We start from the raw sequence: 21,737 nt of genomic DNA on the forward strand, positions 1-21,737 counted from the left end.
TCCTTTTTCTTCTGTGGTGTTTCATAGTTGCTATTTTGGAGAGAATTTACCACTGTTGTTTTTTGCGTTCCGGCCCTGGTACTGGAGTGGTTATACATTGGGTTGTTGTTAACCTCAAGGTGAGCAGTTCGAAACCACCAGCTGCTCCCTGGGCGAAAGGTGAGGCTTTTTACTCTGGTAAAGAGTTACAGTCTGGGAAACTCACAGGGCAGCTTCATCCTGTCCTATATATTGGGTCACCATGAGTTTGGAATCGACTTGTTTTATTGGGGGATGGGGGAATTGTGTTTTATTTCCAGAATTTTTATAATACTTCTGTATATATTTATCATATTGTGACAGTGGGTTGTTTTAGAGGATTCCTGGTTCACTGACTCCTGTCAGAATCGCACAGTCCACTTGGTTGAGTGGATTCTGTTTGTTGTGGGGGCAGAGGAGGCTGTGCGTGCCCCACATTCTGCCTCTTGTAGAATCAACCCTAAATGTTCTCGTGACTTCAGCACCCAGTGACCACACAGCTGCTTTCTCCCTGCCTCGAGCCCTCTCACCCTTTTGTATTATTTTCCAATCTGTGTTCAAAAACCGTACTCAAATTGTGTCTACTTTTAAGTCTCATCCCTGCATCCTGTGCTTTGATCTTCTTGGAAGGTTGTTTTTAGGGTAGACTTGGGGTGATTTCAGAGCAGCCTTTGCCTCCTCACCGACTGACTCCCTTTGGTCGTCACCACAGCCTGTCACGGCTGCCACAGAGCCCGAGGTGCAGCAGGGTGGGGTGGACACGGATCAGTGGTCATTTGCTGGGCTTGGATTTTGCTTCTTATAATGAGTGGTGGCTTTGGATCTTGGCGAGTTTCCTTTTCAAGTTATGCCGAGGGTGTGGGTTTTATGTAGCTTATGATTATTATTGGAGGACATATGGGGAAATTGTTTCAGCAACCTGCACGATTGTTCCCAAAGCTGAAAATGCCAAAAGCACATTTAAAACAAATGATTGTTTCTTCTTGTCTTTTTGGCATTTTGCGGTCGCATTGCCTCATTTACTATGTCCAACTCCAGGACAGATGCTATAGCTCCATTTGACAGCTGAAGAAACTGAGGCTTGGCAGGCTTCGGTGACTTGGGGAAAGCACCCATCTGAGAATGGTAGAGATGAGGCCTAGCAAGCAGTATGGCGCCCAGCTCTTGCTCTCCCCACGGTACGGTGGGGTCTTCCTGGCAGCTGCACTTGGGAAACCCACATCAACAAAGCACAGCCACCCAAGACATGACCCCTCGTTGTCGCCCCGTGGAGTCCAGCCCCTCGTGGCCCGGGATGGGGTTTCTGAGACCGCAAATCTCCACAGGAGCAGCCAGCCTTACCGCTCTCCCTAGCGTGGCTAGCAGGTTTGAGCCCACGCATCTTTCAGCTAGCAGCCCAGTGCCTAACCCACAGCGCCACCAGGGTGCTTCCCGCTACACTACAGTGAATATTAACCTGTGCCCGCAACGTGTTTGTTTCTTGTCCCTGCCTCGATGTGCTCGCCCCCTTGTTCCTAGTCCCCCTGCTCCACTTCCCCCACCTGTCCTTCAGAGTCGCCTCTTTTTGGTCTAATTGAGAAAGTGCTTGTCAGGTGCTGCCCCGTGGGGAAATGACTCAGTGGATGCTAAATGAGTGCTCTTGCTGGCCCCAGCACGCACGAACTAGTGGCAGGAATGGGGTACACTTGTCCAGCTTCTTCACCTACTGCAGACTGGGCCTCCTCTGCCTCTGGACTGCCACTGCCCTGGGCCACAGGCCAAGGCCCAGCCTTCCCAGAAGCCTGCGGGAGCTCCTTGCTTCCTGCAGTGAAAACCCCAAGAGGCCTTGTCCACAGTGTTTGTCAGCCTGCTTTCTGGAGTGGGTGTTTTATTGTCTTCAGTTTTCTTCAAAGTAATTTGAGGAGCACCTTAGGGGTGCTTGGTTAACATTTCTGAAGTACCTTAATCAGGAATCCACACCCCAGGGGTGGCTAGTTAACATTTGAAAGGCCCTAATCAGAATTTTTTACTCCAAAGGATACCAGGCATCAGCTCAGTTCCCTCCATCTGCACCAGTGGGCGCACAGATGAGGGTGGGAGCCGCTAGAGGCCCTTGGTCCTTCGAGAAATGAATGGGATCTCAGACTGGACTTGGACTTGGCAACACACACACAAACACACACACCCTACTCCCCCCCCTACGCCCCTCTACCCCCCTGGGTCTAGAGTTCGCTTCGACTGGCAGGTCTGCTGGCTTACCTGATGAACTGTTGGTTTAGCAAAGGAGCGCATTGCAAACCCACCAGACGCTTTGGAGGAGAAAGAGGACGTAGACTGGTAGCCTCGCAAACTCTATGCAGGGTCCCCATGTGTCCGACTCCACTCCAATGCAGTGCACCGTTGGGATAGGTGCCGGGTAGACTGAAGAGTGCGCCCTGCCCAACCTGCTCCCCCTGCCTGCTCAGCCACCCAGACCGGAGCCCACAGGTGCCCTGGGACCCCACCCTTCCCAGCTGGCCTTGCTTCCACCAGATGTTGGTCTGAGCATTGAGCCCGATGCTTTATTTTTGAGTTCTTATTTGTATTTTATCTGTACTTGTGTTGTGAGTGGATTGGACACCCGAGTGTGAACTTACAGTCCTGTTTACATCAGAAAGACAATTAAGTGCCGTCTTCCTCGTTGTTTTCTACTTGAGGATATTGTGAGTCTTCTGAGGCCAAGTTCTCCTCTGTGGGGGGACAGCACTGTCGGGGGGACAGCACTGTCGGGACCACATGGTTGAGACACGTTGGTAGGTGTGTGTAGCCACTTTGAAAAGACGCCTTGTCCCTTGTCATATCCTACTGATACATGAGTAGCACTCTTCTCATGTCCCACAGGGACAGCCTTTCCGAATCATACGCTTCATGTGTGTGTCATGTGTAGGGGTAAGATCCGGGAAGTCGGGTCTTGCTCATGCTGTGCAGCCTGATGATTGAGGCCATATGAGGGAGCTTCAAAAAGTCCCTAGAAAACTCCCATCGTCTTCTGGCCCCAGTTCTCCGTGACCGTCTCGAAGCGCCTCCTGTGGCTGCAGTAACCGCCCTGGGGAGGGCTTCCAGCGTGGCTGTTTGGGGCGCCGTGTGTTTTGTTCTAATGGTGATAGAAGGCCTGACCGAATTTCAGCTCAATTAATTTTGTAGGGGCTTTTCCCATAAAGCGCCAGCCATTCACTCTGACCTCACAGGGTTTTTGAGATTATTAGGCGAGTCTTCATGGTTGATTATATTATCCTTTTAAATTGCCATTTAATTTTCAGCTGATGTAAGTGAAATAGATACTATAAATTAATTGATATTGGCTCGGCTCAGTGTTTATGCTCTAGGAAGTTTCGGGCGGCCAACGGGAAGAGAAGGCACAAAACAGCTGCTCCCTCTGGGGTTGCGGCGTTTTCTTGTTCCTTCCTTGCGTATTTACCGCCCCGCCGGCTCTCGGCCATACTGGCGTGCGCAGAAAGAGCTGTAAGTCGTGTGCTCCAGAAGCTTCTAGCTGTACCCTGCATTCAGCTCATCCCTGCAGCACCCCTGTGACAGAGAGCTGGCACACTCAGGTGGCCCTGCCTGTGCCCTGTCCCTGTCTTAACCTGCATCTGCTCTTGTGTGAAGCATACTCTGCCCCAGTTAAATCCTTCTCCCCCCACCCCCATGCCCGACGGGCCATTGGGTGGGATTTCCTTCCCTCCCCCCTGCCCCAACCCCCAGGTGTGCTGCATCTCAAAGGTTCCGAAACGGTTTCCTCCCCACCTCGGGTTGGTGTCTCTTGGATGAAGATGTTCTGCGGCCTGCAGTGTGTCACTTCTCGATGCCTAAAAATGGAGCCAGGGATGGGAATGGCAATTTGGGGGGTGCCACACGTGGAGATAGCGACGAAGACGATTCCATTTTCATCCAGAATTGTCATGTCACCTTTGGAGGCTTAAGGCTTCTGGCATCTACTCTCGGTTTTGCTCTGATTATTTGTAGAAGATATGTACCATGAGGAGTCCTGGTGGCGTAGTGGTTACTCTCTGGGCTGCTCACTGCAAGGTCAGAGTTTGAACCCCCCAGCTGCTCTGTGGGAGAAATATGAAGCTTTCTACTCCCATAAGGAGTCACGGTCTCAAAAACCCACAGGGGCAGCTCCACTCTGGCCCGTAGGGTTACTGTGAGTCAGCATACAACTCGATGGCAGTGAGTTTGGTTTTTGAAGGTGTTTATTTTAAATCATATCCCATGTAATCAGTTTCTAAGACACTCTGTGGGTTTGGTCATTCTTAACGCCCTTTTCTCCCTATGGGCTCCTGGAGCCTGGTGAGTCTGAGCTAGCAGCTGCATCATAGACAGGTACGCAGCTACAAACACATCCCCATCAGCAAATAGGCCATCCGTGTCAGTAAGCATTTACGTCCAATGTTATGAATTGGGAGGAAGGAAAGAGACGGGGTCCAGTGTTCCCTGCAGTGGAATCCGTAGGGATTTGACACAGCCCCTCTGCCAGGCTCCCTCGCTGCAGGCACTGGGACACTGGCGTTCCTCCCCAAACAGATTTCAGCACTGTTGCAGGGGCTGGACCGCCTCAGCAGGTTCCCTGTCATTTGTCTCCAGAAGGAAAACTGTCAGGAGAATCATGCCTTAATCTTCTTGGGGCACTGGCGCTGGCTGCAATTTTGGGCTTCATCAAATAACGACTGGTTACAACATTTGGCTTCGTCGTGGATTTCCAGGACGCATTCACAGTGGCTTTTGCTCCAGGTGTTACCCTTACTCACTGCCATGAAGTTAATTCCGACTCATAGCAGCCCTCAAGGACAGAGTGTGGAGGTGATACCAAGGCTGTCAGTCTGTATGGTAGCAGACGGCCTCATTGTGCTCCCATTGAGAGGCTGGTGGGTTTGAACCGCTGACCTTGGAGTTAGCAGTCCCCTGCTTACCCAACAGCACTTCAGGGCTCCTTGCTCATTCTTACTAACTGATCTCAAATTCCTTTTGATTACTTAGTAAGGGCGCCTAGCCTTAGCCCCTCATTAATAGAAGCTGAGACTAGGGCCAGGCTCTTCCACCCTCTCTCATATCACCCGGCATGGCATTCCATCAACAGGGAGCGCTTTCCGTGTGCCCTGAGCTGGCTGACTGATGCTGAAATGGCCATCTGCAAAACCAAACCAAACAGAAAACGCTTCCTATGGAGATCTGCTTACTAATTCTTACTTCCTTCTGCCTTATTACTAATGACTGGAGGAAAGACTTGAAGGATGTAACTGTTACTATGAGATTCTTGGGGAGTCGCTATGTGACTGTAGCCTAATTAGACTTTCAATTGAAACATCTTCTCGGATTCCCGTGTACGTGTAATCAAAGCAGTGATCCCGCACACCCGGGCCTCTGTGTGCGTTTGCATCTCCTTGTGGCCTCTCAGTCTGTTGTCTGGTTTGCCTTTCAGTGCGGGGGGAGGTGAGCCTGCAGGAGGTGAAGGAGGAATTGGAGCTGGATCCCGAGGAGAACAGCCCCCTCTTCATGGGCATCCTCATCAAGGCGCTGGCCAAGCTGCGGAAGATCCCGGAGACGGTGAAGGCCATCAAGGAGCGCTTGGAGCAGGAGCTGCAGCAGATTGTGAAGCGGTCCACCACCCAGGTAGCCGACAGTGGCTATCAGCGGGGGGAGAACCCGACTGGCGAGAACCAGCCCAGGTACGTAGGGGTGCAATCTGTGTTAATTCCTGACTCGATTGAGCATGGTTTTTCTTGGACATGGAGTGAATAAGTACCATCTCTGTTCATGTGTTTGTACTGAACTCAAGGTGCTGTCACACATGGCGGTCTAGTCAGTTCCCATTCAAAGCCACTCTCTCCAAGAGAGTAGAGCTGCCCCCCAGGGTTCCCAAAGCTGGTGGCTTTACAGCAACAAGTAGAATTTGCGTGTCATAATCCGTTTTCTTTTTCATGAGAAAACTGAAATTGTACTCAGATCCTGCCCCTGCCTGTGACTGTCGGCTACACCAGATGTTAGGATGTCACACACCAACGTTGGCCGGCAACAAAGCAAATGATTCACAATTGAGCTTTCCTAGAGAACCCAAGGTCCCCCACCACCACCCACCTCCCCTGAACATCAGACATGTACAAGGCAGGAGTTGGACGCGGGGAAAGTGGGTCCATGGAAAGGACCGCTCACATGAGAACATGGCAGAAGAGACACGTCTTCTTGTTGATTCAGGCGGCATGAATTCTTGGAATTTCCACGTGACACCTTGTTCACGTGGCCTTAAAGGAACTCTATTGTTTGAATTTAGGATTGACAATTAAAAAAATATAAATTTAAAGAGAGAAAACTTTTTTTGGGGGGAGGGGAACGTTGATGCCATTTATGTTAGTCTGGGTAGACTAGAGGAACAAATACATGGATACCCTTATGTATGTATAAAGCTTTCTATAAAAGAATAATTGTATATTGAGAAAACATCCCAGTCCAGATCAAGTCCATAAGTCCTATATTAGCTCTATAATTTCCTCTTCATACTCACACACACATGCAATGATGCTGAGTGCAGGAACCTCACAGGCCCGTGTGTGGAAAGTCTGGTGGATCCAGTGGCAGTGGAAGCATCTCAGGACTGGCATGGGTCTCCACATGGCTCCTCCAGCTCCAGGGCTCTGACTGCATCAGTGTAGCTCCATCTGGCTTGTCAATAGGAATGTCTCATCGGGAGAGTCTCTGTGTACCACCTCCTTCAACTATTTATCTCCATAGTGCCTCCAAATGAAGTCATCAATCTGCGACCTGATTGACAGGCTAAACTCCACCCTTTTCACAAGTTGACAGATTATGTAAATACCACACTATCTATTCAAATAATCTGTCTTGTATAGCTAAATAATACTACATTTAAGTATATTTTACAGCACTTCAGCCATTTTCAGATTTTGAGAGCACATTTGTTTAAGCTGAATTTTTACTGTTAATTAGGTGAAAGGGATTTCCATTTCAAACTATCATCTCTACATTCCACCAGCCACCAATACCCGGCCCTTAACCCCGGCTCCGATTTCTCATCTCCCGCTGATGGACCTCCGTCCTGCCTTTGCCCCAAGTCAATACCTGTCAGCCCTTTGCTTCATCTTCCCCTCTTTCCCCTCTCCTCCCGCCCTTGGGTATGCAAGTCTTCGTCTTGGTTTCCCATCTCATAGTAGTGGGCTCATACAACATTTGTCCTTGTGTGATTCACTCACTTGGCTCAGCATAACGTTCTCCAGTTCTGTCCATAGCGGGAGGGGCGCTGTGATTTCATCATTCTTTTTCAGCGATGCATAATATTCCATTGTGTGTATGTAGCAAGGTTTTCTTTTGTTTTTTTTGATCCTTGTATTCGTGGGTGTTTCCGACTTCTTCCTATTGTGAACAGGGCTGTGATGAACACGGGAGTGCATGCGTCTGTCTGTGTTCTGGCTCTTCCTGCTTTAGGGTGCACGGCCAGCGGAGGGGTTGTTGGATCGCGTGGGATTTCTAGTCCCATTTGTTTGAGGTGCCACCATAGGGAGCAAGTATGTTGATGAGCACGGCTTTTGCAGGGGAGCAGGTTTGAGGAGTCTGAGGAAGTTAATACCTCCCTTACAGGGCTGCTTGCTTGAGCCCAGGTTGTTTGCCTAGGTGCTTAGACTAGCCCCTGTCAGTTCGATCACACGCACATTGGCAATTGCGCTTGAGTGGGCTCTGCCTCATGACAACCTTGTTCACTACAGAACGAGATGTTGGTGAGTCCCGCCCCACTTGATGGCGCTTAGCTTGAATGCTGTTCCCTGTGAATCCATAGGGTTTTCACTGCTTGAAAGCAGATGCCTCTCTTACTACACGTGGACTGGAGACTTCACTGCCACCTGCCTGTGGTGGGTGACCCTCCACGCATTTGAAAGAGAGCAGCCATGCTTTTCAGCACCATGTCCATATACAAGCCCCCGTAGTGTTCACGACTAACAAATGAGCGCAGGACAGAAAAGATAGATGCGTGTATAACTGTGTGCGCGTGTGCATAACTAGATCGCTAAACGGTATGATGGTAACTAGAGAAAACATTGTCCTTGTCAAGGAGTGCATTTTACCTGGGCCCACAATCAGTGTCCATGGAAGAAGACAGGAAGTCAGACATAAATTCCACAGGGAGACCTGTTGTAGAAAGCCTCTTTAAAGTACTAATCAGGGAGGACTCAGGTGTGTATGCCCCAAGCTTCCCATAGCCTGATCCACATGCGAAAACTAGACAGCGAATCAGGAAGACTTAGGGATTTGTGCTTTTGAGTTATGGTGTTGGAAAAGAATATTGAGCACATATACCATGGACTTCCCGAAGAAGGAACCATCTGTGTTGGGAAAAGTATAGTTCGAAAGCTCCTTGGAAGTCTGCTGGGCAGGCAGGAGGGCCTAGAGAAAGATGACATGCTTGGTAAAGGGGGAGGATCATTGCAAAAGAGGAAACCCTGCACTGGGATGGATTGACACAATGGTTGCAACCGTGGGCTCCAACGCGGTCCTGATGGTGAGGATGGTGCCGGACTGGCGGTGCTGAATGTTGGTGCCGGACTGGCGGTGCTGAATGATGTTGTGTGTAGGGTAGCTGAGCCCGAATCGACCTGATGGCAGTGAGCTTGGGGTTTTTTTGGACCTGACTTGATGTACCTAACAGCCGCAGCAACAGCAACCTAGGAAAAGGTGCATTTATTTATCATGCGTCCCCAGCTCCCCTGTCCTCTGATCACTTGCACTGTGACCCAGAGAAGCTGAGGCGTGGGCTTGGCAGGAGTTTGTTCTCTCCTTCCTTTCCTCGTGTCTGGATTTCAGGGCAGACCTTTTCCTTCTCCAGTGTAGGTTTGCTTCATGCCTGGTCGCTGCAAGTCCCTCCGTGACCCCACTGGCCTTCCTTGGGGAAGTAGCATTACTGTACTGTCCTAGAAGTGGAGCAACAGGGCATGGATCAGTAACTTTCCCACAGCTCTCATCACACCGCCTTCAAAGCGCTAGGGCTGTTCGTAGTATGTTGACCGTGAGCTCCTCCGTCCCCTAAGTCCCTGGCAGAATTCACAAGTGGAAACCCCCAGCCCTGGGAGTGACAGTCCAGCACACTGCCCCAGGACACAATCAATGTTCCTCCAGGAGGGGGATTTTTCCCTTCAGGCTTCCTCTTCGTTTTGGCCTGTATTTTAAAAAGCGGTTGCATGCAGGAGCCTGCGGATGCTAATGTGAGCAAGCTCGTCTCTGCCCTGCTTCCGTGTCTATAATGTCCCATTGCACAGACCGGACCACTTGGGATGTTGGGAACAACATGCTTCAGGACCAGGGAATGCAGTACAGCATAAGGAGGAGCCTTGCGGTGAAGAACCACTTCTTTGGAGGCTATGTTTGGCCGCTGAAAAAAATGAAACCCAAACTCCATGCACTCACCAAAGGCTTTACAGTTTGTCCAGGATGAATTTCTTTGTAAATTTGGTCGAACAACGGGGCACCTGGTGGCTGCAGGAGGTTTGGAATTTGTCACGGGCAGCCTGCACGGTGTGCTTTGTGAGTGTGGAGGGTGGTGGTGGCAGTTATTGCCGTTAGGCGCCATTGATCCGGTTCTGATCCATAGCGAACCCTATGCACAACAGAACAAAACACTGCCTGGTCCTGCTCCATCTTCATGATTGTTGAGAGCAGCAAAATTCAATGGGCAGCATTATTTTTGTTTACAAAATTCAAGGACTTTTAGGGCTGATGGCATAAAACCAGTGTTCTAAAAGGAATTTGGGACCAAGCCTCCTTTAAGACTTCCAAGATTAAGCCATTCCTAGTCAAGAAACAAAGGCAGAATTGCCCACTGTGCAGCGATTCTGAATGAAAACCAGTCTGCTGTCAGCTCCAGCCCCAGGAAGAGGCACAGGAGAAGAACCAGGCCGGGCCCCCCAAAAGTGACCCAGGGGATGGCACCCACACCCAGGGCCTCCAGCCTCCTATAATGCCTTGCTCCCCCACGTCAAGTTACACATTTCATCCCGGTCTGAGCAATTGAATCTTCTCTGGGAAACTTCTGGTTTCTTCTTTTGGTGTTGAGTGATGGACTAACTAATAATGTGCCAGACCTGTGGCTCAGACTGAAGAAAGAAGGACCATTGGAGCCCTTGCAGAGAGAGGCATGAGCACTGTTTTCTCTGTACATCTTTGCTCTTGCCCCTCCCAGCCATGCCTTGACATTAGCATCTGAATGCTGCTCCCAGGCCAGATTCTAGGGTGCTGGCTTCCCTTGGAAGCTTCCCTGCCCACCATCAGTTTATGCTCCCTGGTCTGCTCCTGATGCATTGCGGGCCTGCTTTCTTTTGTCTTTATGTAAAGAGAATTAATGTTGTGTGCTATGTTGCTGGAAATGTGGAAGGAACCAGGCTGGGGAATTCCATCTCACTTTCCAGCCCCGCAGAGCCAGGCCGCTTCCCCAGCCAGTTGCCAGAAATCAATTTGGTGACCCATTTAATAATGTATTTTATCATATCTTTTGGTCTCCCCTCCCCCCAACTATCACCCGTCTGTTTATAGGTGGAATCATTTTTCTTTTCTGTTCATTTCTACTATAGCTAGTGCCTGTAAGCCCCCCATGTACCACTACATGAAAATTTCACGTGTGCTTGTTTCCAGTGTGATGAGCATGAGGGTAACGTGCCTGTTAATTTCTCCAGGCCACTTGCTCCCTCCTTGGTTTCCTGTTTTGTTGACGTCAGTTGACCCAGCTGGCCCACTGCCCTGCCACTCAGAAACACCCCATCCCCCACCATCTGGTTCCATTCCAAGATCAAGCTCATGAGCGCTATCATGACATTTTTGTTTCCAAGAAGCTGGAAGAATTCTCTAGTCTTGAGCAAGTCAGCAGAAGCCTGAGGAATGGGTGGAAGAGAGAAATGCCTTCTTATAAGGGTGGACTCTTGTTAAGAACCCCAAAGAGGGGCGATGGTGGAAAAGACGATAGTTGGCTTGCCTGAGCCAGGGCCCCGCAGCCTTTTGTAAACAAACCAGTTTCCGTGGGGGAAGGAGCCTGGTGGTGTAGGAATTACTGCAGTTGAGCTGCTACCCCAAGGTCAGCAGCTTGAAACCATGAACTGCTTCTCTGGAGAATGATGGGGCTTTCTACTCCCGTACAGAGTTACAGTTGTGGAAACCCACAGGGAGAGTTCTACTACCCTGCCCTCTGGGCTCACCTCGATGTGATGCGCTGCCATCGAGTCACTGTTGAGCCCTGGACACCTTGTGTCTAGCAGAGTTCCCACTGGTATTCGTATGGGCGTGGGCAGCAACCAGCCAGAATTTTGAATCCGGTGGCCCTGGGCGGGAAAAGGACTGTGGAAATAGCAAGCTTAAGCAGTGGGAAACCACAGAAGCGAGAGTCAGCAGTTAGCACAGGAGCCTCAGGGCACTTCAAAGAGCACAGGTGCCAGTCAGCTGACGGGGTTGCTGGTTTTGAGCATTCAGGGGCTTCCTCTTGGGTTTCCTTCTCTGTGGCCCATTCACTCCCTCCTGCCCTGTGTGGCTGGGCGCTGGGTCCAGACCTTCCTCCCTGACCCTGAGGACCCCGCTGGGCTGCAGCCTGTCTGCCTCAGCTCTCCCTGCTGCTCTCCCCTGTACCCCAGAGGTTTGGGGAGACCACACCGCTCTCCCTTCCAGGTGGTGAAGAACTGCAGGGTGAGCTTCATGTCTTATGTACTCTTGGGGCTGCTGGCCAGGGTCCCCACCTGGGACCTTGGAGTTCTGTACAGACCGACACGCACAGTTATTGAGAAAAATAGTTGGGTAGATTTTTTTCTTACTGTTGTAAATGCATGATGCCGGTAATGAGATAGCCCATAAGGGAGGAGCGGGCATCCTCTCTTCAGTTTCTGCTGACCACTGCTGATTAACTTTCAATGATTGCTGCTAAGTGTATTTCTTACAGAGAATGTGCATTTCTGTGGCCAGTACCACGGAGAGTTCCTCTATCCTCTTGCCAATAGCTTGCATTATCAAACTTAAAAAGAACATTTTTTTCCACTGTTAAAATTTTTAAAACAGTTTTATTGACATATTTTCTAATTCCTTATGTACTTTTCCCAGCATCCTTGGCTAGCCCAAAGAAGTTGCCAAAGGTGGTTTTAATGTACCTGTCTCTTAGGAGGATGACTCCTGGTTGGCTAAGCTTCTTTTGATTAGCTGAAGAAGCATCTATTCCGATGTCTTGCACTCACTACAGATAATTTGGCGCGAGGGCTTCCAGGTTCCAGTGCAGCGAGGTTGGTCATATGCTGAGGCGGGCGGCTTCTTTGTCCTTTTCTGTGTGTGAAGATAGTGCACGTCTCCTTTCACGGCCACCAGAGGTATTGTTCCCACTGGTGTGTCTTTTCCTTGCTTTGCCGAGCCCTTTGCATATTAGGCAATGCTCTTCTTTTGTCTCAGTGTCACGTACTGTTATTTTCCCCTCTTTCTTTCTCTGGCTTTCTTTATAGCCACGTGGACATTTGCTTTTAGTTTCACGGGGCACACTTGCTAACATTTTGCTTTCCACCTTCTGGATGTTGAGCAAAATTTAGGCTTTCCTCAGGTGGAGGCACTAAAGGAATATCTCCAGTCTTTCTTCAAGTGACTTTTTATATGAATTTAAAAAATCATTTTATTGGGGGCTCATACAATGCTTATCACAATCCATACATCCACCCATTGTGTCAAGCACATGTGTACATTTGTTGCCTTCATCATTCTCAAAACATTTGCTTTCTTCTTGAGCCCTTGGTATCAGCTCATTTTTCCCTCTCTCCCCCTTACCCCATGAACCCTTGATCATTTATAAATTATTTGTCATATCTTACGCTGTCCGATGTCTCCCCTCCCACTTTTCTGTTGTCCATCCTCCAGAGAGTAGGTTATATGTAGATCCTTGCAATTGGTTCCTCCTTTCTACCCCACCTTCGCTCCACCCTCCCAGTATCGCCATTCTCTCCACTGGGCCTGAGGGGTTTGTCTGTCCTGGATTTCTTGTGTTTCCAGTTCCCACCTGTACCAGTGTACCTCCTCTGGTCCAGCAGATTTGGGGGATCAAGGTAGAATTGGGATCATGATAATTGGGGGGAGGAAGCATTTAAAAACTAAAGGAAAGTTGCATGTTTCATTGTTGCTACACTGCCCCCTGTCGGGCTTGTCTCCTTCCCGTGACCCTTCTGTAAAGGGATGTCCAGTTGTCCTTTGGTCCCCACTCTGCTCTCCCTTTCATTCACAATAATGCTACTTGATACCTGAGCTCTTCAACACCTCGTGATTGCACAGGCTGGTGTACTCCTTCTATGTGGGGTTTGATGCTTCTGAGCTAGACAGTCGCTTGTTTGCTTTCAAACCTTTAAGACCCCAGACGTTTTTATCTTTTGCTAGCTGGGCACCATCAGCTTTGTCCACGATGTTTGCTTATGCACCCATTTGTCTTCAACAATTGTTTCAAGAAGGTGAGCACACAATGATACGATTCTTTGTTCTTTGATGCCTGATACATGATTCCTTCCACACGTCATGATCACACAGGCTGGTGTGCTTCTTCCATGTGGGCTTTGTTGCTCTGGAGCTCGATGGCCGCTTGTTTACCTTCAAGCCTTAAAGACCACAGATGCTATATCTTTTGATAGCCCGGCACCATCAGCTTTTCAAGTGACCTTATGGTTTCGTTCTTCATATGGAGATCGTTGAAACATCTGGAATTGAAGGCTCTGCCCTTTGCTCCCTTTAGCACACCAGTTTCATACAAATGGGCTCGGGAGGGTTCATGCTCTTCATTCTGCTTCCTGGGAACCTGGCGCGTAATTGATCGTCAGCATCGGCGGCTTGCTTGCTGAGTAATTCCAACACCGAATCATGCCCTTCATAGTCAGAACTTTTTTCAAGGTTGACATCTGCCTTGTTGGTTCCTAGTGGCTGAAGGCTGTTTGCAGAAATCCAATTCTAAAAGTTGGGGAAAATGCTTACATATGCTCGCGTGGCTGGGGCTTCAGAAAGTTAGTGGCAGATGGAATTAGAATGAAAGTTTACCACAATCTTGTTGAAGCCCCTTGTGTGTGCATATGTTAGAGAACAGAACTCACGCTGCAGGTGTACTGACTCACGGTCTAGTGAAATCTTGGGGTGTGGCTTTATCTGCGAGGAAGCCTGCAGGTCCCCAGGTCAGTCTTTGGTGTTTACACAGAGAGAAATCCATGATGATCTCCCTTCTGGTCCATCTTGGCCCTGTGACCAGAGGGAGGCGCGCACTTGTTTTTCAAATAAGCAGAATTTGCCTTGGTCCCTTCTTCCCAAGTGCCTGAGATGCAGGGCCTTGTGGAACTGAAGCGCAGATTTGAAGCAAGGTCAAGCGTTTGTCCTTGTGCCTTTCTGCAGCCATTCCAAAGCAGGGCATGTCACACCTGGACATGCTTGGAATCAGGAAGGGCCTCAATGCAATTTAGATGAGTAGTTAATTCGAATCAAAGCAAGCGGGAAGCAAGTACGTTTAACTTTAGTGATTAGGATTCCATTTGATTAAATCTCTCCTTTTGATTACACATACCAGTGAGAGCATGATTTAAATACACCCAACTATTAAATACTGAAGGCTATGAATAGGAAGAACAGGGGACATATAGGGAGGAAATCCACTCTTCTTCAACTAGGATAGATCTTTCCCCTGCAGCTTTACGGAAATATTTTTAGAACAAATGAAAGAAATTAAATCTTTGCTTGTGGGACATATTACTCCAAGTGTTAACTAAAACATACAATTCATTACCGCAGAAGGCAGCGTTGGCCCCCAATCTATGTACTTTCTAGAAAGACTTAAATAGATTATTTGATAATTGCTCCATTACAAAACCAAAAAAAAACCCAACCAAGCAAACCCGCTGTCCTTGAGTCGGTCGGCGTGAGTAGAACCGCCCATACATAGTAAGGTTAGGATCTTTCCAGAAGCAGACTGCTACCTCTTTCTTCCATGGAGCGCTGGTGGGTTCACAGTGTCCCGGGGTCCTTGTAGCTTCATCTAACAATTGTTTTTAGAAGGTAAGGGAGTCATGTCCATGCTGTTTTGGGCTCTCCTCTGAAGTCCCAGGTTGGCCTGTTGCTCTCCTGCTTTTGCGTTGTGCTCTGGTTATCATCTCCCGGGAAAGGCACCTTGGCAGAATGGTCGTACCCGGTACAGATACACACGCACCATTTCATGTCTGTCTGCGTCCAACTGCATAGAAGCCGGCGTCCCCTGAGGTTTATGTCTTTCTTTCCAGGTAAAAGCACCCTTGGTTCTGTTTGTTGTTTCTCAGTGCTCATGGAAGCAGCAGTCAAGAGATCAAAAGGTGCATTGCATTAGGTCCATCTGCTGCCCAGCACCTTTTCAGAGGATTGAAGAGCAAGGATGTTTCTTTGAGGGCTAAGGTGCTCGAAACCCAAGCCATGGCCTTCTCCACTGCATGGTATGCATGTGGAACTTGGACAGTGACTAAGGAAGACCAAAGAATGGATGCATGTGAATGGTGGTGCTGGAGAAGAATATGGAAGTGCCATGGACGGCTGACAGGAAAAATGGAACTGTACTGGAAGAAGTAAAGCCAGAGTGCTCCCTAGAGGCAAAGATGGCAAGGCTTCATCTTACAGACTTTAGACATATCTTCAGGAGAGACTCGTTCCTGACTGCATCATTGGGCTCAGGCGTAGGCACAATCGTGAGGATGGTGCAGGGCCGTGCAGTTTGGGGCTCTGTTGTACATAAGTCAGAGCTGGCCCGATGGCACCTAGCAAACAGTGTTGTTTCTCTTGATGGGTGTAAACCTAGACTCTTAAAGCACCATGCCAGGGGTTGGGTACAGGCAGGTGAGATAAAGGAAGGACATGATTCTGGGCTCAGGCTCTTGGGCTGTGTATGGTGGGCAGGCAGTGGTGGCGGGAGCTGCTCCTGCTGCTCAGGTTATAGAACAAGTGGGGCTTCTTCCTCCCTTGCTCTCTCTTTCCCTGCTTGCCACTGCCCTCTCAGCTCTCACCACCCCTGCCCGGTCCTCGGGCTCCAGCAGCAGCTGCTCCAGCAGCAACAGTGGTAGTGGTGAGGGCAAGCAGACTTGGACTCCCACCGGGTTTTAATACGGTGTTCACATCACGTCCAGATCACGTAATGTCTTATTTCACAGACTGTACCCTGGAGGTTAAGTGGCACAGACTGTATTGCATTTCCCAGACCTTTGTTTTATATCCAGTGGACTAAAACAAATTTGCTTTTTATTTCTTTTTTTATGAACTACATTAGTAGATTTTCTACTGAGTGCCTACTTCCAGTAAATACAAAAGGTTCAAGTGAGGGTGTGTTCTCTCCCACACATTCTGCCACGACCTTAAAGGAAATACGCTGGTTTCCAGAGTACTAAAATGTTACACGTTCATGAACAGTGCCAGTGATGAACCATATCACAACTGGTCCAGACTAGTGACTGGACCGCTTATACAGCTTACGCTCCCAGACGGATGTGGCCCACCAGCAGCTCCGCAGGAGAGACGGGCCTTTCTACTCCTGTAAAGAGTCACTGTCTCGGAAGGCCAGGGGGGCAGCTAGCTCTCCCCTGGCCTGTACAGCCTCTAGGAGTCAGCATTGACTTGTTGGCAGTGAGTCTCCTTCCAGAACAAAATAGAAAACTAATTCAAACCAACAAAACGCAGTGCCCCATGGCAAAGAACTTTTGTACGATATAGCCCGCCCATTATGCAGGATAAGATGTAGGTATTATCTCTTAATGTAGTGTTAATATCATGTAACGCGCTATAGCCCAAGCATACAGGGGTACGGTGTGGCTATCTGATTTTCCAGCCCTCCAGGAGTGGTCCACTGCCCCCTGGAGCGCTTTCTCCCACTCTGTGAAACACTGTGTTAAAGGGACCATGGCTCAGATCTCTCCCCGGGGTTGGTGCTACTCTGTGGTCACCCTAGCAGTCTTCGTACTGTGTTCAGGCCACCTCCGGTGGCAGTGGTGGCAGCCACCTCAGTACTTCCTGCCTTGGTGCTCAAACAGACAGACACTGGATCGTTTTCTTGGGGAAAACAAACAAGCAAGCAAACAAGATGTTGGTGTGAAGTGACGTTCTGCCTTGCCAGGGCAACAGGTGTGGTGTCCTTGGCGAAGCACTTCCAGGTAAATCTTGGGCAGCATTTCAGGACTCCTCCAGCTCCTGATACACCCCGGTCACAGTCCCTTGTCAGCTTGTACTCTGAGGTAGGGAGTTGCTCCCTGGATGAGTGCCCAGGAAGTGTGCTGGCTGACAAATTGGGGGTGGGGGGAGCAGCCCCACAACTGAATGTGGCCTAAGGGGCAGTTGTGTCATTGGAAGGTAAATTAAGGAAACATCAGACAAGACATGCAGGGCTCACCTCTTACCTGGAGACCGGAACTAAGCGAGAGCAAGATCTAATGTGTTCTCCGACAGGCTCCTCTATCTAGTCTTGGGCTAGGGAGCACCAGGAAAACACAGGCATAATAGGAAAAGGGGGGGCGGGGCGCTCAAGGCATGCACCGAATAGGAAGCCACAGGCGTAAAAGGTGGGCGGGTTCTAGAGTTAAGATGGCCACTTGACCTTGACCCACCCTGAGCTGGCTTGACCTTAGGTGTCCTGAGCTTTTCTCCAGGGGCACAATCTATGATCCTTAACAGAGGGAGTTGGCTGCGCCCAGGGTGGGGCAGACAATAGGATCCATTGCTCTGGATGGCAGGTACCTTCTGGGCATGTCAGAGAGCAGCCAGGTGCTTAATGGGAACATCTTTAAGTTGGCATTATTGTGGGGCACGTTGCAGGGAGTAACTTTTAGGTAGGAGAAGGTGACTGGGATTCATCTCCAGCTGACATATGTGAAGGCTGTCCTTCACCAGTCCCGGCCTCCCAGACTCTTAAGTATGATCACAGAGACTGTCCACATGCACGCTCTGCCTGGTTCTCCATTTTCCACAACTAAGGACAACAAGATGCAAAGAAGATAACATTTTTATGGGGGGGCACAATCTTTTCCCCTATTAATTTAATCTCAGTTCTCCTAGTAGGGTAACCAGATAGATGCCACTTGAGGGGTCAGGGATACATGTGATGCTATGGTCGTGGCCCCAGGACGCTGCTCTGTCTAGGTGACCCGCACACCCTAGAGCTTGTGAACACCCTTCCTAGCATCGCAGGCTCCCCAGAGTTCTGCAGCTTTGTAGCACGGGCGGCAGCCAGAGCCCTTGCCATCGGCGTCTTCCCGGAATGAGCCTCATCGCTGGCCACTTCTCAGGAAAGGCACATGCACACATCCTAGACCTGCTCAGGGAGATGGGAATGCAGGAGAGCTGTGATCATGCCCAAAGCTTGTTCGTGGTGGCCTTCAAATTGCGACTATCTTTCAAGCTGTAAGCTTGCTCTCCAGAGGGGATAGAGGGAGGCTCTGAGCCCCATTGTGTGTTTCCTCAAGGGGAGGGCATGGCCGTGGGCTTGCACCCACACGTCCAGACTTTATCCATTTGCTATGGAGAGCATGGCGAAGACTGGGAACTCCAGAACCGCGCCGTGTGTCCCTGGGGGATTTGTACACAGACCAAGAGGCAGTTGCTTGAACAGAACAAAAGGGACACTGCGTGGCTTAAAATCAGGAAAGAGATGCCTTCAGGGGGCATCCTTTCACCATGCATATTCAGTGTGTGTGCTCAGCAGAGAACCCGGGAAGCTGTACCCCGGGGAAGAAGACCGTGGCATCAGGATCTGAGGAGGACTCATTAGCAACCTGTGATGTGCAGATGACACCACCCTGCTTGCGACGATGAAGAGGACTTGAAGCACCTGCTGCTGCGGAGCAAAGGCCACAGCCGTCAGTACGTGCTCCATCTCAACGTCAGGAGCATAACCCCCCCCCCCCCCCCCCACAGCTGGACCTGAGCAAGCATCTGGATCCACGGGGGAGAGGCTGAAGTGGTCGAGGATTTGATTTTGCTAGGTTTGCACTCAGTGCCCATGGAAGCAGCAGTCACGAGCCCCTGACTGGCTCACTTTAGAATCAGCCTGGTGACCTCCACCTAAACTCTTTATCCAGTCCTGCACAGTTCTCCGTTAGGAATTTAAGAACATTCTGTCCTCAGTTGGACAACATCCAAGGATCTCTGATGATAGGGTGGGGTAAGCACTGGACTGCGTGGCAGTTACATAATCTGTTGTTAATTTGAGACTGAAGAGTGAAGGGGTGGCGGTTAGCCTGTCAATCAGGTCGCAGCTTGATGATCTCATTTGGAGGCGCTAACTAAGGAGATAAATAGTTCGTCAGAGGCGGGACACACATCACTCCCTGTGAGACATTACTGAGGATGAGCCTGATGGAGCTACCTGATGCAGCTAGAGCCCTGGAGGTAGAGGAGCCACGTGGAGGCCCTGACAGCAATGAGGTGCTTCTACTGCCACTGAAGCCACAAGACTTTCCACCCACTGGCCTGTGATCTTATTGCATTTGGCATCATTGCATGTGTTGTGTGAATCTGAAGAGGAATTTACAGATTGGTATTGGACATACGGAATTGGTCTGGACTGGGCTGGGATGTTTTCTTCATGCACAATTTCTCTTTGATATAAAGTTCTCTCTTACACATATAAGTGTCTATGAGTTTGTTTCTCTAGTCAACCCAGACTAAAACAGACTGCTAATCACAGGGTCAGAGGTTTAAACCCACCGGACACTCCATGAGGGGAAGATGAGGCTGGCTGTTCCCATAAAGGTTTATGGCCCTGGAAACCCTGCCTAGGTCACTGTGAGTCCAACTGGATGGCAGTGGATTAAGTACTAAGAGTTCCTAGTTGCAGGCACAGCCGATAACAAAATGTGGAGGGTGGAGTCCAGCCACAGGGGCTTTGGGAAAGAGGCCTGGAGGTCTGCTGGAAAGTCAGCCATTGACAGCCCTATGAAGCATCATAGTACTGTCACTCACACGGTCACCACGAGTGGGAATCGGCTAAGTGGCAACGGCTCTGGGCCAGGACTAAGAATAAACCAAAGCAAGCTGACTACCCTCGAGTTAAGTCTGACTCATAGCGACTAGAGAAACAGATTCATAGACACTCGTGTGTGTAAGAGAGAACATTATATCAACGAGCAATTGTGCATTAACAAAACATCCCAGCCCCGTCCAGATCAAGTCCTTAAATCTGATATTAGCCCACAAGTCCGTTACCAGTCTATGAATTCTTCTTCAGACTCACCAAGTGCATGCGGTGATGCCGAAAGCAGGAAGAAAGACCACAGGGCAGTGGGTGGAAAGTCTTGTGGATCCAGTGGTGGTGGAAGCATCTCAGCGTGGGCAGGGGACTCCACATGGCTCCTCCAGCTCTGGGGCTCTAGCGTAACTCCATTGTCTTTTCAACAGGAATGTCTCACAGGAGTGTATGTGTGTCCCGCCTCCAATGAACTATTTATCTCCTAGCGCCTCCAAATGAGGTCATCAAGCAATGACCTGATTGGCAGGCTAAACTCCACCCCTTCACTCTTAAGGCTCAAATTGACAGCAGATATGTAGTGACCATGGCGACCCTATAGGACAGGGTAGAATTGCCCCTGGTGGGAAGAGTGGAGCGGCTGGGGGTGATTCTGAACAGCTGACCTTGTGGTTAGCAGCCCAGTGTGTAACCCTACACCCCCAGGGCTCCATGGGGTTGGGATTGAGTCGATGGCAGTGAACACTAAGAATACCCACTTAAAATCTTCCCGTTGGTTGTTTCTGGGAAGTAGATTTATGAATAAAGAATGAGACCGACACCTTTATTCAGAAAAAAGTTCAGGAGTTTGTTTTTAATTTCAGTCACTTCAGAATGAGATGCTCCTTCGAGGGCCCCTCTCCAGAGCTGACTTGGCACGGACAGAGCGACGGGAGCAGGAGCCAGCCCTGGCTTCCTGGTGTTTCCGCTGCTGCTACTGATTTCTTTCCTGTTCTTTTCCAAGTGCAGATGGAGAATGAGTCAGCACTCTTTCAGCAGTCATGTCTTTGTACACGAGGGCTGTTATTAATAAAATGATGACATTCGTCACGGTTCCCATCTCAGTAGGTTTTAGATAACCTTGAAGATCGAAGCGGCTCCGCACCCTGTGTGACAGACAGGACATCCACCAGCTCAGCTGGGCTAGAGGGCCAGGGAGCCCCAGACCGTGTGGGTGGGAGATCATCGCTGCCCTGTGCCTTTTCAGTTTCTCATGCCAAGCTCAGTAGTTTCGTAGCCCCGAAGCATAGTGCTTGGGAACGGTTCTGTGGTTCCGTGGGGAAACAGAGCCTTCATGGGATGCTCTCTGCAGACGAGAGTTCTGGGGCAGAGCTGGTTTCCCACCCCGGGGGTGTCTGCTTCGTGACCAAGTCAGGTGGCTCCTTGGCTGGAGGCCTGGCTTTTCCAGCCAAGTGACTAGTTCAAGGTTCCTTGGAGGTTAAATTTAGAGTCAGATGGCCTTATCCCACCTTAAATAGGGAACATTTTTCCCCAGCTTGATGCTGGGGCCTTACAGTTGGACAGTCCCTGAGGTTTTCTTCTCTGTGCGCCTCTGCCTCTCTTACTCCCCCATGGCGGCACGGAGGTGGGGTCGGCGTGGGGGGGATGACCCTAGAGAGGGTGGTGCATGGTCTAGGAGAATAAGGAACACCTTACTGACACCTGGAGGAAGACTCTTGTAGAACCCGAAAGAATGAATGCTGCTTCATCTCAATGC

General features: G+C 49.8%; 1 protein-coding gene across 1 annotated transcript in view; it reads left to right on the top strand.

The window, feature by feature from the left end:
- The window catches only part of EXOC4 (exocyst complex component 4), a 718,575-nt gene that overhangs the window by 74,186 nt on the left and 622,652 nt on the right, over window positions 1-21,737 (top strand). Inside the window, exon 6 of the mRNA XM_075558685.1 lies at window positions 5,456-5,702. Within this exon, the coding sequence (XP_075414800.1) occupies window positions 5,456-5,702 (247 nt within the window). The remainder of the gene's footprint in view (window positions 1-5,455; window positions 5,703-21,737) is intronic.

This window comes from Tenrec ecaudatus, chromosome 9, assembly GCF_050624435.1.
Source record: "Tenrec ecaudatus isolate mTenEca1 chromosome 9, mTenEca1.hap1, whole genome shotgun sequence".
Lineage (NCBI taxonomy): Eukaryota > Metazoa > Chordata > Mammalia > Afrosoricida > Tenrecidae > Tenrec > Tenrec ecaudatus.